General features: G+C 41.6%; 1 protein-coding gene across 1 annotated transcript in view; it reads right to left on the reverse strand.

Moving 5' to 3' along the window:
* Nucleotides 1–19,973, reverse strand: part of LOC124798059 (monocarboxylate transporter 12-like) — a 209,173-nt gene that overhangs the window by 135,608 nt on the left and 53,592 nt on the right. The window contains exon 2 of the mRNA XM_047261288.1: nucleotides 1,194–1,294. Coding sequence (XP_047117244.1) covers nucleotides 1,194–1,283 — 90 coding nt within the window. The 5' untranslated portion in view covers nucleotides 1,284–1,294. The remainder of the gene's footprint in view (nucleotides 1–1,193; nucleotides 1,295–19,973) is intronic.

Raw genomic sequence — 19,973 nt, forward strand, 5'->3', positions numbered from 1 at the left:
GAGAAATGACTGTTTGGTATATTTGACAGTTTAAGTGAAAGATTTACTACTGTGAGCAATTTTGCGAGGCTGAAGACATGAGGGATAACGTGTTATTTGGCTGCCACAGATTGTGTTATTGAGCAGAGCTCATGCGAGCGAAGGAGTCCGAAACAGTTGTCGACCTGAGAGCCAGATATAGTGTTGTGTCGTGACAGAGTGAAAAACTTGGATGGCGGACGTACCGCACAAAGAACAGACATACTCCCTGATACATAACTGAGGAAGACGATTTTATTTGAAAAAAAGGTCATCTGCAGTGAGTTTATTTTGCTGCAAGAGTTATGTTTTTAACAATATCTACTTTTTGTTGTCCAGCGTGAACAATCAGTCATGTGTTCATTATTTTGCTTAGCTTCCTTCCCCCACTGTTAGTTAAAGTATTCCAGTCAGAAAGGCAAAGAGTAAAGTTTAATTTACGAAAATGGAATAAAGGAGGATGAGATAGTTTGCCGCGCAGTGGTTTATTTCAGATACATGCAGTTCGGCACTTCACTTTCTTGCTGCGTGCCGACAGAGAAGAGACAAGGTACCCAAGTAACAACCTTTTGTAGGGCCTAAATGAACCTTTTGAGAGACAATTTGGGACAATATTCATTTACAAAATTCCATATGACATGAGTTTGTGCGTTTTTCCAACAGGGTTTATTTTTGTTACTCAACAGTTAGCCATTGTGTGTGATAGTTTCATCAGATAGCCATTCTATGTATTGTTTATAACTATTGTTTATGTCCAGTCTCATTTACAGATAGTCAGATGCAGTTTAGATCAACTGATATCGAATACATCAACAGTAATTTCTCTAGTTATGTTCGTATTTAAAAATAGGGAAGTAAAGGCGATTGTAGATCAGAATACATGGGAATTTAAAAGTACTTGCTTTCACATTGCTAGCTGGAGGTATTGTCACATAGTTTCCTAAGTCTACGGCCAAATAAGTTTCACACATAACTACCGTTATTTATCATAAAATAGTCTAACGGATAACATATCATTTTCGATAGAATGCCCTCCACTCTAATACTTTCTAGCGTGGTGTTCCAAACAACTGTATTACCCTTTTTTACCTCTATTATTCGGCCTAGTATCATACACAGTTCACAACTGCTATAGGATTAAACAGAATTGGCAGGAATTGGCAGGAAGAACTCACGTGACTGAGAAAAACTCCCAGAACGACGATCCAGCCCCAGCCGCCGTCAGGGGGCACCAGCTCGTACTGAGGCGTCGATGATGCCGTCATCTCTGCCGCATCTGTAACAACACGGAAACGACGATGTAATTTATGTTCACTTTGGCCATCAGGAATGCAACGCTCGCTCAGGTGGACAAGATGGAACAGAAACTGATGGCTGTTGTCGAATGATTGGCCCAGTGGTTCTAAATCATGATAACGAAGTGGTGAATTGATTGCTGTCCCATCTAAGCAAACAGGTTAGTTTTCCCCCAAGTGTCTGTAGAGGAAACGCAGGTTTGGACTTTTAGAGCACCCTCTTGGCTGGTGGCGGGATTAGGCATGGAAGCCTCTGAGGTAAAATCTCTCTTACTCGTTATGACAACGATAAAGCTAAGAAAAAATGTTTATATATCGTTTACTTTCCAGTATAGACCTACATGGAGGCATCTAGAGAAACAAGAAATGTCCTCCGAACAGACAACTGAGGGTATATAAACAGCAAGATGACACTGGCAGAAAAGGATCGAACAGTAGGCAATACAAGAGGCATGGACAATTCCATGTCAAATCAACAAGTGCTTCAACCTGACCCTCTCAGATTTTTTTGAAATTAAGTATGCATATATTACTCATAAATCATGACACAAATTATTTTTTTCACATTTTTCTGAGAAAAAGTTACCGAGTAATGGACCTTCAAAAACTGAAAAGATGACAAATTTTTGACTCACGGAACAATGTTGTTTCTTTACAGCTCGTGTTCTAATTAAGTTAGAACAATAAAATTTACTTCATTGGAAAGATTTTTTAAAGAGCTTTTATATGATACCAAACATCATCAGTTTAATATATATACAAAAATCGTTAAAAAACAATATTGTTGATTTTACTGAATTTTGAAAAACTGTATTTTTAAAATTCTCAAAAAAATAGATGTGAAAGATACACTTAACATCTACATATTCTGAAAGTTTCAACTTGGGATGAGCATGGGATCACTATCAAAAGCAATTTTACATTAAGGGTAGTGCTTTAAAAATTCGTAAAAACTAATTTATTTTAGATATTAGGCCTACTTCTCACCAGCTGTATGTTGTTGTAAAATGTGGAAATTAAAAATAACTTATAATTGACAAAAGAACATATGTTTTACGCTTCTGTAATTAATAAACACAAAATGAAAACTTAAAATAAATAAATTAATTAAAAAACACAGAAAGATGAATACCTGAGATCAGACCTAAATTCAGTTAGTAATTACTATTATTTACAAACAGGCGTCCTATTAGTGCACTCCTTCATACTTCAAACTAATCAGTCTGTTGCACATCAACATTTCTGCACTGGATAACTTATTGTTCGCCCTATAGCAGCTTGAGGGTTCACGATTGCCACTTCTTCCTTACTGTTTATGGCAAGAATGTCTGGATGACTCGGAAATGTGAAAGATGGTGACGGTCCATGTGGATGTAAGAAACTAACTGTGATTTCATCTTTCTCCTAATTTTTTTCAAGGGCACAGGTTAACCACCAGTGCCCATTATAATCACAAGCAACATATCCTTTTATGTCTTTGACCGGTATTGTATCACTGTCAGAAATTGTCACCAGTTCAATTTTACTATCATCAGAGTTTTGTTATTATTTTGTCCTTGCTAAAAGGAATAAAAGTGTGAAGTTTTTGTGTCCCTACAATTTTGCAGCATTTCTCAAATCTCTCCATAAGTTTCATTTCTTCATTTTTGTGATATTCTTTAGTAGCAAACTTGAAGTTCGTTCCTTCTGTGTTATCCTTGGCAAACATATAAAGTTGTTTTGGTGTCATTATTTGATCACTGTATGGCCGTTGCAGACTTGCTGGAGCTGCAAGTCGTTTAACTGTTCCACCAACACCATCACTAGCTCCCTTCCCATGCGAGGTGACTGAAAAATGCCATGCAGCTTCAGTTTGGAAATCTTCTTCATGATGGCACAGGTTGATAAAGTTCTTCCTATTTTTATAATGAGCTGCTGCTCCATCAGAGAAATAATATATTTTTCTTGGTTTTCTACCGAATTTAACAGTCAGGAAGTCCATCAAGTACGATTGGAACAAATTCACAGCAACAGTGTCATGTGTTAGGCATTCTGATATGTTTACAAGACTTGTGTGCTCAAGTTTGTTCCCATCCTTGTAATAAGCAACAATGGGATGAATAGTTGCTTGCATGTTTGTCCAGTGATAGCCTTGAACTTCGTCCTGGGTGACAAAGGAGGAATTCTCAGAAAAACCACAGATCGCTAAGACCTCGCCTTCTTTAATTTCATTTCTCAGTCTCTTTTGGAAGATTGATTGTTGACTAACAACAAATGAATGTCGTGTAAGCGATTTTAATTTATCAAAAAAACAATCAATAAAGTTGTCAAATTATTATGATTGTTTCTAGAGACGTGTGATCAACGGAAACCCATTGCTGATAAGTTATATTATCAATATCATTAGTATTCAACAAATCTTATAAATATGTCTTGAACGTTTCTGGGCCAGGGCAGAATTTACATTCACCAAAATGACAAGCAGGTAGTGACGGATTACATACAACTCTTGCCATGCAGTCTTTCTAAGTATTTATTGGATTATCTTCTTCCTTTGTCGGCTGAGGAATGTTACATCCAGTCAGCATGAGTTTGAAGTTTTGATGGGTAGTACACACACAGACACTATGTGTACCACTACTTCCAGCTAAAACACAATTTTTGGGACGTAGGTCTACAAACTTCGAAAATCCAATGTGGAAACTCTGGACGGTTGTCTTTAAAGTTCGTGTAAATTTCTTTCAAATTGCTTAAAACTAGCCATTTTTGTACTTGCAGTCTTTCTCCGTTATCTCTCACAATCACAAAATCTTTTTTCCCAGGCATTGCCGTGCTTATCTCATCAGAACAATAAAAGTTACTAACAAAATCAGCAGTTGTTTGATCAAGAGTCTTGCCAGGTTTTGGGTTTGGTGAAGACAAAATTCCCTTGGCCTTCACCAAATCTTTTACTCTTCGAGCCATGTAATTTGTTACATTAAATTCATCTTGAAGCTTCTTAACACTCCAGCTTTTAGGTAAAATGGTAAGAATTTCCATCTGTTTACTTCGAGATGTACATGTACGAAATTTATCTTTTAGCTGACTGATCATCTCAGATTCTACATGATCATGTACCTCTTCTTCTTTTTCGGAAGGAAGCAATAATACCTTTGTTTGAATTGTTAAAGTTAATTTAATTAGTTTTTCCTTAGGATATTTTGCTTCACACAGTTGTTTCTTCTTAATTGGCGATTCAACCTTTCTAAGGCCTCACTTGCTGCAATGTCTTATACGTCTCTATCACATAAAAGCTTTTCACTTTCTTGTTTCACCACACAATACAGTAGATCATCATCATTTTCTGTGCTAGACATATACAAATTTCTACTCTTGCAATTTTTCTACGACAGTTGTCACACACTTTTTGATTTAAAGTTAAGTAAGGTTTTCTTGCTATCATCCGTTGTGAAACAGACCATAAGTTTTTCTTGTGGTTGTTGTGGCCCTTTTCATTAAATGGATTACAGCACAAAGCTGAAATTTTAGGCATTTTATATTTCTCAAGTGAGCAAACTAATTTAAAAAAATGTTTTTGAAGTTGAATGCCCCAGCTTTTTATATTCAATATTACACGATATTACTTCTCTATTCTTTCACTTCCTGTAAAAAAATATTTCATTATGTTAATATTATGCTAACATTAGCTGGTTGTAGGCATACAAACTTACAGACTCTTATGAGGTTTGTACAAAAGTACCTTTAAGCTAGAATCAAAACACATTTCAGAGTTAATCACATAATTTCACTACAGCTGCCTCACAACAAAAGAACGTGTGGGTCACTTTCAACAATAGGTGAAAATTGCTGACAATATTAACCAGAGATAAAATACTGAATAGATTGCAGATAGTAACACCAAAGAATCATTTTATATATAATCTTTAAAATGAGAGATGGCTTCCTTTTTTTCCCATGGTTTTACAGCTATTAATAAATAGTTAGCATCAAAGTTTAATATGCATTTATTCATTTCAAAAGTACGATTTGTGGACCATGTAACAAAACCTAACACTGTAATATTTTCATATGTAGCAAAATAATAGAAATTCACCTATCTGACTGTGATTTTGGAGAAACGTGGTAAACATAAAATTGCTTTTCATTGTGATCCCACGCTCATCCCAAGTTGAAACTTTCAGAATATGTAGATGTAAAGTGTATTTTTCACATATATTTTTTTGAGAATTTTAAAAATACAGATTTTCAAAATTCGGTAAATTCAACAATGTTGTTTTTTTAACAATTTGTGTATATATATTAAACTAATGATGTTTGGTATCATATAAAAGCTCTTTAAAAGAGCTTTCCAATGAAGGAAATTTTATTGTTCTAGCTTAATTAGAACACGAATTATAAAGAAAACAACATTGTTCACCGAGTCAAAAATTTGTCATTTTTTAATTTTTTGAAAATCCATTACTCGGTAACTTTTTATCAGAAAAATGAGAAAAAGTTAACTTGTGCTACTATTTATGAGTACTATAGGCATACTTAATTTCATTTAAATCCAAGAGGGTAAGGTTGAAAACGATGGTTTCATTTGTTGATTTGACGTGGAATGACCCGCATTTACAGTATATGACTTAAGAACTGACGTGACCAAAAGTCGAGCAGGACAAATGACAACAGATGAAACGAAAGCTATGGAGGAATGGGAAAACTGTTTCGCAAATCTCTTGAATGTGGACGACACCATCAGCAGCGTTGCGACAGCAGCATCTCAAGAAGAAGTGGAAGAATTGTACAGAGAAGACGGAGTAACAACGGCAGCTGCAGATAATGAACTGCTGGGGATTGAAGAGGTAGACAAAGCCTTAAAAATGATGAAGAGAAGAAAGGCACCAGGAATAGATTGCTTACCTGCAGAGATGCTGAAAGAGGGAAGAGATATCCTGCAAGAGACTGTACGACTTAATCTGTTTAATTTGGAGGAGAGGATCCGGGCAGAATGGAAGCACTCTGTCATTTGTAGAATACTGAATAAAGGAGACCCAATGAGATTAAGTAACTATAGGGGAATTAAACCACGATAAATACGACCGCTTCAGCTGTATGACAAATCTTTATTTCTGATACAACTAGTTTCACAGCATTAAACCCACGTATTCAGGGATCCAGATTTATAATTCATTCCAAACGTTGTTGAAGATGTGGCTCTAACGCCGCGAAACTAGTTGGATCAGAAATAAAGATTTCTCATACAGCTGAAGCGGTCTTGTTCATCATAGCTCAATTCGATAGTACAAAATTTGGAGCCACAGAGGAATTACCTTACTATGCACAACATACATGATCCTTAGCACGATGAAGCAGCTAATAGGATACGTCGAGGAAGTACTTCGATTCCTACAAGCAGGTTTTAGAGAGGGAAAATCAAGGCAAATGCTATCAAAGAGCTGGGAATTTCGCAGAGATGTTCATTGTTCCAAGATGCGTATGGTAGTGGAAACAGGCAAGCAATACGGCAAGAACTGGAAAGGGCGCAGGTTCCCAGGAAACTAATAAAATTAGCACAAGCACGTATTCAAGAGACAAAAATCACAAAGAAGGTGAATGGAAAGACATCAGAGAAATTCAATGTGGAGTGTGGAGTGCAACAGAGAGACTGCCTCTCCCCCCTTCTCGTTATGCCGGTTCTGGAAAGAGCACTGAGAAAGGTAGCAAGCCTGGAGACAGGAATACCGCCAGGTAGAAGTATCAAGACTGTGCTGAATGATTTAGTTTTAATAGCACTGAATGAGCAAGATGTAATTCAGATGACAAGAATGTTAATGGGAGAGGCAATGAGGTCTGGCTTGAGGATGAATATGAATAAGATCGGATACATCGTAGTGGGCAGAGAGAAAAAGCACACAGTTTTAGAGGTAGATGGTAAAATTTTTGAAAGAGAGAGAGTTCAGATATGGAGGCAAGACTCAGTGAAAGGAGTGAGGTGGACCATGAAATAATGGCAAGAATCCAGAATCTACAAGACATCAATGCAGCCTGCTGTCCTATGCGGAGCAGAGACCTTCATTACGACACAAAAGATCGAAAGAAAACTCCTGAAATTTGAGAGTGCTGTTCTGAAACAGATTTTTACGCCAATGAAGGATGCAGACGGCAGGAGAAAAAAGAATAACCGCGAATTGGAGGAGTTGTACAAGTCGCTGGACATTGTGGATGTGTTTGGAAAGAGGAGACGGAAGTGGCATGGGATCGTAGAGAAGGCCAGATTGCCAGGCAGGTGGTGGATCATCACATCATAGGCGCCAGATCGAGGGGAAGACCACAACTGAGGTGGACTGACGGGTCAGAGAGGATATGTGTATGATGGGAATAGCTGGAGACGACTACATGAATCGAGGAAGATGGAGGAGGCTGACTGCGGTTCGTGTGGCCACCCTAATAAGTAAGTTTTTTGTCCAGTCCCTTTTGCATATTTATACATTATGACTAGCTTCGATCACCCCGGATCATCTTCAGATTTATATAGCTGCACCAGCAAACCCACTGTGTCTATGTCGATACTACACGCCAGGATACCGTCAAAGCTAAGGATTCGCAAGGATCGATGTTCTTAACCTGACTACTTTGGCGTGATCGATCCGCTTGTTGCCACGCCATGTAGCTGTTAGCCACGCTGCCTGTCGAGGTCTTTGCCAGTCGCCCATGGCCGTTTAACCGTTCGATACGGATAATGGAATCTTCAGCATGTTACAGACGAGTGGTCTAGCTTCATGTTTTTAACTACAACAGAGTAGCTATGTTCAAACAAATTATGGGAATTCAGTCGGTGACTCCTTCGACAAACACCTATGTTTCGACAGGTGCACACCCACCATTGTCAACACACAAATGCAACGAGAGAGGGTTCTGTTTAAGAAAATTTACAATCTCGGTATGCGAGACAGTGCGGAAGGACCACACACACACACACACACACACACACACACACACACACACGCACTCACGCTAACAGCGCATGGGAAACATGAACACTGAAAACTTTCTGTACGAGTTCTGACTTAGCCCATTTCTCTGTACTTAGTTGACGAAAATAAATTATTTTCACATTCGGAAGAGAAAGTCAGTGATTCAGATTTCGTGAAAAGATCTCGCCAAAACCAAAAACTCATTTGTTTTAATGATTGGCACCCCACCTCGCTTAATATATCCTTGAGACTTCCTTCGATATTTAGCGATAATACAAATCAGCTACCCCTCTTCGGACTTTTTTGATGTCCTTCGTCAATCCTATGTTGTAAGGATCCTGTTCTTCACAGCAATACTCTAGCGGAGGACGGACAAGCGTAGTGTAGGCAGTCTCAAAGTAGACCTGTTGCATGATATAAGTGTCCTGCCTACAAAACGCAGTCTTTCGTTCGCCTTACCCAAAACATTGTCTGTGTGATCATTCCAGTTTAAATTGTTCGTAACTGTAATTCGTACGTATTTAGTTCAATTGACAGCTTTTAAATTTGTATAATTTAACGGATTTCTTTTCGTACTCATGTGGATGAGCTCACATGTTTCCTTGTTTAGAGAAAATGTCCATTTTCGCACAATATAGATGCCATGTCTAAATGATTTTGCAATTGGTTTTGATGGCTTTACTAGAGGTAAATAACAAAATCATCTGCAAACATAACAGAGCTGCTCAGATTATCTCCTAATAGTTTATATAGATTACGAACAGCAAAGGCCTGTAACTCTTCCTTGGGGAACGCCCGGTATCACTTCTGACGGGAAACGACGAATACTTCGCATAATTAAAAAAAGATACTCCATATGCATGCAATTTGATTAGAAGATTCTTTGGAGGAACTGTGTTAAAAGCATTCTGTAAATCTAGAAATATGGAATCAATTTGAGATCCACTATCAATGCCACTCATTACTTCGTGCAAATGAAGAGCTAGTCGTGCTTCAAAAGAATGGTACTTTCTGAATCCGCACTATGTGTCAACAGACCGTTACATTAACTCTGTCGTTCAGTTATTTGGCCAGAAGAAGAGCAGTATTCCAAGCTGAATTTATGCGAAAATCTCCGTCTCTATATATAAGGTCACTTGCTGATTTAATCTCAACTGCTTCCATAATAACACTATCCCAACAGCTGTAAGTGCACGCCAATTCTCTGTGTCGTTGCATTCTATCGAATGACTGTAGTCAAGGGAATGACAGATCTGCTCAGCTTTTGTAAGCGTGTGTAATGCTTATGCTCAATACACTGGTCCTGCACTGTTCTTGTGGTGTGACCAATGTATGACATGCAACAACTGCAGGGGTACGGTAGAGACCCGTCAAGAGCAAACCAAGTTCATCCTCTACAGGCCCATAAAGGCCCCTCAGATGGTTATTGAAAAACACACTTCACACATCGCTTCTGCAAAATATGACCAATCCTGCTGGAACAGTTACCTGCGTAAAACAAAGAGACTTACGTGTAACCTCATTATTTTAATCTCTCAGCCGAGTCACATATTGTCCATAGAGCACCGTGTATTTGATCGGTTTTTCACTAAAGCCAATATGGACAGAGTTGACTTCGTGGTGGCCAAACTTAACTGACAAACTTTCAGGGTCTAAGGTGACATGGGCCCCATGAACTAAGGTGCGAAGTACCCCTTCACGCTCAGCCGGATGACGAGAACTATCAGCCTGAAGATACAAATCATTGTGAGTTAGCTTCCGTTAAACGGCATTTCCCGACGAACCATCAGCCGCCTGGCTGACCGAAATATCGAGGAACGGAAGGCTGCCATTCTTTTGCACCTCCACCGTGAACCGAATATTAAGGTTAAATGCATTCGATGATCTAAAAAGTTGTTCAAATTCTCATTTCAATGAGGCCGAACAACATAAATTTCGTCTACATACCTGAAAAAGCATTCAGATTTTAATGGCACCGACGTCAGGCCTCGTTCTTCGAAAACTTCCATAACCAGACTGACGTTATTGGTGACTAAGGCTCCCCACCCAAATTCCATCTGTCCTTTCATAGAATAAAAGATGAACAGAAACCAAACCTTTTAGTATAGCTTTGTCAATTCAACATAAAACCTAAACTCAGTTAACCGAAGAATCAGACGTAACGCTGCTTGGAGCGGCGCCGAATGAACCCTTACCTAGTGCTGAAGTTAGCATGTGGGCGTTGTCCTCCGAATCTCTCGATCCCAGCTGTCAACAATGGCAGTCAGCTGATCTTTTTATCTGCTGGCTAAGTGGGATGAGATGACGCAGAGCTAAGCGTGACAAATGCATGTGTGCCTCGTGTGACGGCAATGAATCAGACCTTTTTCGGAATGCACTTTTTCCTCACACTGGTAGAACACTAGCTCTCTACAGAGCTTCACATCGTTATAATAAGTAAAGTAATACGCTCACTGTAAGTAATTGCTGAAATCACTTGTTGAAACGCCCGAGCACTGCGCAAAGTATGTTTTATCTCACTGCCAAATCCACCGCCACTACAACACTCTATACGTTGAATGATGACTGAATTGTATGCTGTATTTATAGTACTGTTTTGTTATTTCTGGTATTGTTGTCATAGAAAATGAGACACTGTATTTCGAAACGAATTATTTTATCTACATATAAAGAAATAACCCTAAGCACTCTGTAGGATACCACGTTGCTGAAGATCAGTTTTCCTATTATATTTTGACAACTTGTCTATTCGTTTCCCTAAGGTGTGTTGGGCTACATGTCTCGCTTGCTGACAGCTTGGACTGTAATTGCACCCCGTTTACCGTCTTGCTATTCGGGTGTTAAAACTGTTACATGGGAAGGGACGATAGCATGAATTTGTTATGATTGTGCTTGACCTAAAATGTCCGTGCAAAATATTTTTTTGGTATTTTTAGTAAAAGTGGATTGTTGTCTCGGTCAAGTGTATTGGTGTGGGGAGTCATGAGTAGTATTACTGAAACTGATGTACTTCAAGTCTGCGAACCGCTGTCCATAACAGAGACCGTATCCTTGTCTTAATAATGGAGATTTGTTTCTAGCTTGCTTCTGAGGCGTTCCCCATAGCAGATATATGATCCAAAGAAATATAAAGAAATTCATCACCGAAAATTACTGTTTACGTAAATTAAAAGATTTGTCTCAGTAGCTTGTATATCTATACTCCGCTAGCCTCAGAATATACGTCTGTAATACCTGTCACCTATTTGTGAGTGGCTTGCATTAAGAACAATCGTTGGGTAAGCCTCTCCCATTCCGCGAAATGTATGCTGCACGAAGTATTATGTTGCCTGACGCTAGCTGGAAAGCAGGTTCTCGGAACCGTAGGAGTACACCTCCCACTGGTGCACAACACTTCTATTCAAGCCAGCAGCCACTGTAGTATGATGTAAACCTCTACGTTTACCAGACGAAACTATGAAGTAATGAGTCGCTTTTTTCGATTTTTTTCAATCTCTTCTATTACGTTAAGCGTCCCAGACTGTCGAGAAATACTCGAGACCCGTCGAACATGAACCTGTTTGCATTATAGTTCCTCAGATTTCCTCAATCAAATCTCTGTGAGGCATCTGTGTTTCCTGCTACTTGTTTTATGTGGTAGTTTCAGTTCAGATCGTCCCAGACGCATGCAAGTGTCAATTTACAGTTCATGCTGTTTCCAGTGACTGATTGCCAACCATGTCATCGAACAATGTTGTGTCATTCTGTCTGTTTACGAGCAATAACGGCCGGCCGGTGTGGCCGAGTGGTTCTAGGCGCTTCAGTCTGGAACCGCGCGACCGCTACGGTCTCAGGTTCGAATCCTGCTTCGGGCATGGATGTGTGTGATGTCCTTAGGTTAGTTAGGTTTAAGTAGTTCTAAGTCCTTGGGGACTGATGACCTCAGAAGTTAAGTCCCATAGTGCTCAGAGCCAACGAACAATAATGTTTATTTGAGCGTCGTTCCTCGACAGGTCGTCCTGCATTTCGCTACAATTTTCTGGTTTTTGGACTTTCCTATTCATAACAGCACCATGCACAAACCGCTTCATGAAGCCCCAGATGTTATACAGTAAATTTGTACGTATTTCGCAAGCTTACTGGTAAAAAAAGGTAAAAAAAGGAAAAAAAAACAAAAAAAAAAACATTGGCTGACTTCACGATTCACACTACTTTGCAGTATTGGTTTTGATCATGTTCTAAAGATAATGATCCATGATTTTTATAAACCGGGTGAAAAGTGATTTGTTTTCATGTACTTCGTGAATAAATGTGATTTGTTTTCGTGTCCTTTGTGAATAATAATGATTTTGAAAAAGACACACTTTTACGCCCTAGAAAAAAAATCAATGAAAATAGTTCTCAAGTAATTACAAATTGAATATCTCATGTTCTATCACAGCACAACAGTGTTGATGATCAATCATTTTCTTTAAGATACGTCAGCAGAAATGAAGAGCACAAGTCTTTGTGAGAGGTCCATGACAAGTATCAAACAGCTGCCAAACGAATCAACAAAACCGCCCTGCTTTTCAACGTCCTTATGGTGGACCTAGTTGACACTTTGTCACAATGTGTAAGAATTCTGCTGTACATTGACGGTCTGTATATTTATTCAACGAGTAATATTCTGTCTGATCGCCGGCCAAATATGTACCAATCTACGTGCAGAATGAATACAGGTATCTTTCGACACCGTCATGTAGGTAGTCTTCTATCAGGTTACTTCTCTCTCGAGAAGACATTAAAGCTTGGACTAACATGTCCTGACTTTTTTAAGGTAGGAGACGAGGTACTGGCGGAATTACAGCTGTGAGGACGGGGCGTGAGTCGTGCACGGGTAGCTCAGGTGGTAGAGCACTTGCCCGCGAAAGGCAAAGGTTCCGAGTTCGAGTCTCGGTCCGGCACACAGTTTTAATCTGCCAGGAAGTTTCATGGCCTGACTTCTTTGTTAGGACTGTAGGTCGGTTGTACCATGCCACTATTTCGTATTTGTGCCTCCAGCCACGGAAAGAAATGTCGTGAACGGCAAGGGCGATCGCGATATCTCTCTGAATAAACCCGCTCTATCCTGGCGACATTCTATGATTACTATACAGGGTGACTTGAGAGGAAAGATACATGCTTTGAGAGGTGACAGTATTGATTATGAACAAAGAACTTCAAATGAACAGACGCCCTTTTCTTAATCGTACCCGCGACACAGTTGTTTGAAAATCACGGGCGTCAGTCGAATGTTCTTCTTCAATAGCACACACATGCGAATACAACCAAAGCGACATTAAGCTACGTAGTGTTGTCTGTACGGACCATTTCAATGTGCACTTCAGTTGCTCGTGGTGGGGCGACAACTCCTGCAAGTGTTCACATTGTTTACCTCACGTCTCAGTACTATCACTATAGCACCAGTGTATTAGTCGGCCACAGTATGATTCCGCCTGGGAGTGAGGGCGATTTGGTTGGCTTATCGTGAGTCAGCAGGCAATCGGGACTGATAGTACATCCACAACTGACCTGAAAGCATTGATCATGAGGTGCGTTTTCCTCAGATACTACAGTAGTTGTTTTTTGTTGCGTCACCGCGGTTTTCCGATAACACCCAAGTGCAGTAATATCGTGGTTGAATAGTACTACAGCGTTGTTACCTATAGAGTCAAAACAGCACGGGTCAGTGTAGTGAAAATGCCACAACAGATCTTCACGCATGCGGAGTATGGTGACCTGATCATCTTCTACCGGTTTTTTAATGGGAATTCCAAAACTGTTTTCGTGAATACGAACAACGGTTTCCTAATCGCAGTGTTCCGAGTAGCGGGGTATTTAGCAAGGTGTTTGACAGATTTAATGGGCATGATACTCTTTCCAGCTTACGTGATGTACCTGAACAAGATCTTAGTGAAGGTGAGGACTTTCTTGAAATGGTAGAACGCAGCCCAGTTACCAGCTTTAGAATAACTGCTGCACAGCTTGGTATTCCACGAGCATGAGTGATACGCACAACACATGAACAGGGTCTGCATCTGTGTCATCGGCAGAGTGTGCAGCATCTGCACGTCGGCTATGATGCCATACGAAAGGGATTCTGTCGAAGGATCACTGCCAATGAACGCTGAATTCTACGTACTCTGTTCACTTATGAGTCAACATTTAATAGCAACGCCTTCAATATAACGCGCATTCTCAAGCGTACTCAGATGAAAATCTGAATGCTGTGTAGAAAGAAATTATCAACATTTCTCAATGACGCTGTAGTGCTGTGTTATTGATGACCAACTGATCGGTAGAGCTGTTTTAGATAGCTGTCTTAATGGAGTGCAATAACTTGTTTCCATTCAAAATGTGTTACCACAATACTTGGACGACATTCCTTTGGCAACACAACGTCGTATGTATTTTCAGCATGACAGAGCTTCTGCACATTCCGTACGGCCAGTGACATAGCACCATAGTGAAAAGTGTCCGGGTTTTGGATCGCTCATACTCGTAATTACTCCACGGTGTGGGTTAAAGGTATAACGCCGTCATACTTTTCTGGCGAGGGTGTTGCGGAGTTGTTCGATTTTTGATACTATTTAACGAGAAACTACACGGTTTTGAGAGGACGACATGGATACCCAACTGTCAGGCTGCTGTAGGACACCTCCGGAAGCAGATTAAAAAAAATTAAGCAAATAAAATAAAATAAAAGCGCTTTACTCTTTCTTTTATTCCTCATTATTTTACAAAACGATCGGAAGCGTATTTCGTTATTGTTCGTGGTCGGAGCCTGAAGTGGTGGCAAACAACCGACCTCGTTAGCGTTCAGGCTAAAAGTGGCGGTGGCACTTGTCTTTGTTTGTATGTGAGATAGGTTCTTGGGGGCAGTACGAGTGTTAGGGGCCAACGCCTGAAGTGGAACAGGTCTAGGGAAAAAAAAGGGCACTAGCGCACGTCAGTGCAGTGTCACTCAACTCGGAGGTAAGACAGTTAAAATACTGGTGGCGGACGAAATTTTCACTGCCAATATTTGGCCGGCAGGGGGAGGAGTGGTGATGACGTAAAGTTCTTGATCACCGGTCTTGGTCGTGCATTAAATTTCAAAAAAATGGTTCAAATGGCTCTGAGCACTATGGGACTTAACATCGGTGGTCATCAGTCCCCTAGAACTTAGAACTACTTAAACCTAACCAACCTAAGGACATCACACACATCCATGCCCGCGGCAGGATTCGAACCTGCGACCGTAGCGTTTACGCGGTTTCAGACTGAAGCGCCTAGAGCCGCACGGCATTAAATTTCAAACCTCACTGCAGTATCTAACCAAACGACAGCATGTGACACAATTGATGGTAATCCGACTGTCGGATGGGAACGTTAAGGGGACCTGCCCGTGAAAAATCGCAAAAAATTTGAAAAAGAATTGGGCTCTATAGAAAAGAGTGTTTCATGCCGATTACAAAAATGGACCTATTCTTTCTCTTTTCCTTCGTAATGTTGCAAGTATGCCACATCCTTCTGTCGTTTTAAAGTGCGTCAAAGTGATGTATTCTTCTTTTCCCAACTTTTTTTCAGCTTTTGTATATGGATCGTATACACGCGTGTGTTCTAGAAGGCTTTGATTACCAGAACCTAAGTACAGCCGTTTCTAGAAAGCTGCGACTTATCTGCAACCAAATATCTTATAGGCCCTATTTGTTTACTTCTTTCTTTCGGAATTTGAAACACATGTGCTTTGTAGTTACTGCTATGCTGTTCTATTTCAGTGCCGAGAATAAAGAAATTTTACAGCAAATGGAGGTTTCAAAGGCAACCAGTTCAAAGCAACATCGAGTAATACACATCATTTGGTTCAACAAATACCTACAGAAACTGGGTGTACAGGAACATAATATACCTGGCTGTTATGGGGGCAGTTAACTCTAAGGACAGAGATCTTGCAAATAAAAATCTTCTTAGGAGATGTCCCCATGGTCCCTCACAGACTCCCTACGAAAGCTTCAACAGCTGTAGGGGGAGAAAGCACCGAGAACTGTATTTGTCCAGCCGACAGTGCTGAAGATTGTTGTAATGGATGCAGTAGTAACTTCCAATGATACACATACACTGATAAGAGAACACATGATGACCACTGCCCACTACGACGTTGGATGCCGCCTGGTGGTGTTCCGACCACACGACGCGGTAACAAAAGTACTTAAGCGGAGCAGATAATGACTCTAGCGAAGATGTGGGCTGAAAATGGGGAAATCCATTGAGACAAGCGACTTTAACAAAGGACAGACTGTTATTATGGAGAGCCTGCGAACAAGTATCTCGAAAAAGGCGATGTTGGTCGACTGTTCACGTGCTACTGCCGTGAGCATCTGCGGAAAGAGATAGGACAGAGAAACTACACTCCTGGAAATGGAAAAAAGAACACATTGACACCGGTGTGTCAGACCCACCATACTTGCTCCGGACACTGCGAGAGGGCTGTACAAGCAATGATCACACGCACGGCACAGCGGACACACCAGGAACCGCGGTGTTGGCCGTCGAATGGCGCTAGCTGCGCAGCATTTGTGCACCGCCGCCGTCAGTGTCAGCCAGTTTGCCGTGGCATACGGAGCTCCATCGCAGTCTTTAACACTGGTAGCATGCCGCGACAGCGTGGACGTGAACCGTATGTGCAGTTGACGGACTTTGAGCGAGGGCGTATAGTGGGCATGCGGGAGGCCGGGTGGACGTACCGCCGAATTGCTCAACACGTGGGGCGTGAGGTCTCCACAGTACATCGATGTTGTCGCCAGTGGTCGGCGGAAGGTGCACGTGCCCGTCGACCTGGGACCGGACCGCAGCGACGCACGGATGCACGCCAAGACCGTAGGATCCTACGCAGTGCCGTAGGGGACCGCACCGCCACTTCCCAGCAAATTAGGGACACTGTTGCTCCTGGGGTATCGGCGAGGACCATTCGCAAGCGTCTCCATGAAGCTGGGCTACGGTCCCGCACACCGTTAGGCCGTCTTCCGCTCACGCCCCAACATCGTGCAGCCCGCCTCCAGTGGTGTCGCGACAGGCGTGAATGGAGGGACGAATGAAGACGTGTCGTCTTCAGCGATGAGAGTCGCTTCTGCCTTGGTGCCAATGATGGTCGTATGCGTGTTTGGCGCCGTGCAGGTGAGCGCCACAATCAGGACTGCATACGAACGAGGCACACAGGGCCAACACCCGGCATCATGGTGTGGGGAGCGATCTCCTACACTGGCCGTACACCACTGGTGATCGTCGAGGGGACACTGAATAGTGCACGGTACATCCAAACCGTCATCGAACCCATCGTTCTACCATTCCTAGACCGGCAAGGGAACTTGCTGTTCCAACAGGACAATGCACGTCCGCATGTATCCCGTGCCACCCAACGTGCTCTAGAAGGTGTAAGTCAACTACCCTGGCCAGCAAGATCTCCGGATCTGTCCCCCATTGAGCATGTTTGGGACTGGATGAAGCGTCGTCTCACGCGGTCTGCACGTCCAGCACGAACGCTGGTCCAACTGAGGCGCCAGGTGGAAATGGCATGGCAAGTCGTTCCACAGGACTACATCCAGCATCTCTACGATCGTGTCCATGGGAGAGTAGCAGCCTGCATTGCTGCGAAATGTGGATATACACTGTACTAGTGCCGACATTGTGCATGCTCTGTTGCCTGTGTCTATGTGCCTGTGGTTCTGTCAGTGTGATCATGTGATGTATCTGACCCCAGGAATGTGTCAATAAAGTTTCCCCTTCCTGGGACAATGAATTCACGGTGTTCTTATTTCAATTTCCAGGAATGTATTACGAGGCGCTAAATGGTTGGACGTACACAAGTGTTCACAGAACATGGGGTTCAAGGGCTTGTCTGCAGATGGTGGTCTGTGGCATCTATGCACGATGCTGTTGCATGCCCCAGTATTTCGGAGCACACCGTTCTTGGTACATTGTTGAACATGGCGCTCCGCAGCAGATCACCCGTACATGTTCACATGTTGACCCAACGACGTCGTCAATTACGAACATGAGACCATCGGGATTCGATCGTCGATCGGTAGAAACGTGTCGACTCTTCGGGTGAAACACAACTTTGCTACACTAGGTCGATGGTCGCCCCTACAGACGCCGTCATCGAGGTGACCGACGGCTCGAAACGTGCAGCGCTCCATGGACGCAGGCTGGTGGGAGCAGTATTGCGTTATGGGAGACATTTTCCTGCGCTAGCATGGAACCTGTGGCAGTAATCGAAGACACGCTGACAGTTGCGAACCAGCTGCATCCTTTCATGTTTAATGTCTTCCCCGACGGCGATGTCATCTATCCGCAGTATAATTACCCGTGTCTTGATTTCTCGGCGACAAGATTCGCGTGATGTAAATCTTATGGAACCCACCCGGGCCGCTATCGGGCGCCAGAGCCACGTAAGCAAATCAGGGCCCCGTTATTTACACGAATTACGTGAGCTGTGCGTAGACATTTAGGGCCGCATACCTCCACAAACCTACCAACAAGCGGTATCAGTGACGTACTTCGTTCCGAAGACTGTCAAAGAAGCCATTTAGCGGTGGTCATAATGTTTTGGCTCATCGGTGAATATACAGAATTTTATAATGGTAAATTTGCGGTATAAAGTAAGCTCTAGCCTGACTAACTACAGTGTTTTCACGGCACTGTCAGTGCAGAGAAGTTTATTCTCGCGTTTAAGCGTTATCTCTGTTTGCTATCTCTAGGTGAAGACAAAGAGCCGAAGTTTGTAAACAGTGCGTCTTATTCAGTCGAATGAAATACAGCGCTTGGAATTTTGCGTAATGGTGTTCCGTGAAACAAAGCCCTACGAGCTTTCTTTAGATGAGTTGAAACAACTTAGCTGTTTTTTTTTTCAGTGAAAGTAACTTATTTACACATGTTTTATTCCGGTGACGGACCACAATCTTTTTTAATATAACAGTTCTTAATTTCGCTCTGTAATGACGATTTTCAGACCTGAGCAGACAGTTTACTAATCATATCGTTAGCGTAATTATGTAAAAATGGTGTACCCACAATAATGAACTAAACAAACTTCGTTGTGCACATACAAAATTTAAGTACGACATTCTCAGTTCTAATAGACACGCTAACGCTATGAAGGAAATTATTACACTGGACTCTAATATCTTCTTCGTAGAGTCAGTATGTCTATTACAACTGAGTATGTGATAGTTCAGTTTTATATATGGGAGGAAACTTGTTTGGCTCCATATTGTGACCGTATCTGTTTTACATACAGCAACTCGATGTGATTAGGAAACAGTGTCTACTCAATTCTGAAGATCATCATTACGGACCGAATATTATAATGTGATATATTAAAAAAAAGAACTGTGATCCGTAACAAGAATAATCCGCTCACTGGTATAATTTTTCTGCGGTTATGTCTCCGCTCGTGAAAGTAACTAAATTATGATGGAATATACACTACTGGCCATTAAAATTGATACACCACGAATACGACGTGCTACAGGCGTGAAATTTAACCGACAGGAAGAAGATACTGTGATATGCGAATCATTAGCTTTTCAGAGCATTCACACAAGGTTGGCGCCGGTGGCGACACCTACAACGTGCTGACAAGAGGAAAGTTTCCAACCGATTCCTCATACATAAATAGCAGTTGACAGGCGTTGCCTGGTGAAACGTTGTTGTGATGCGTCATGTAAGGAGGAGAAATGCGTAC

Source organism: Schistocerca piceifrons, chromosome 5 (genome assembly GCF_021461385.2).
Source record: "Schistocerca piceifrons isolate TAMUIC-IGC-003096 chromosome 5, iqSchPice1.1, whole genome shotgun sequence".
Taxonomy (NCBI): domain Eukaryota; kingdom Metazoa; phylum Arthropoda; class Insecta; order Orthoptera; family Acrididae; genus Schistocerca; species Schistocerca piceifrons.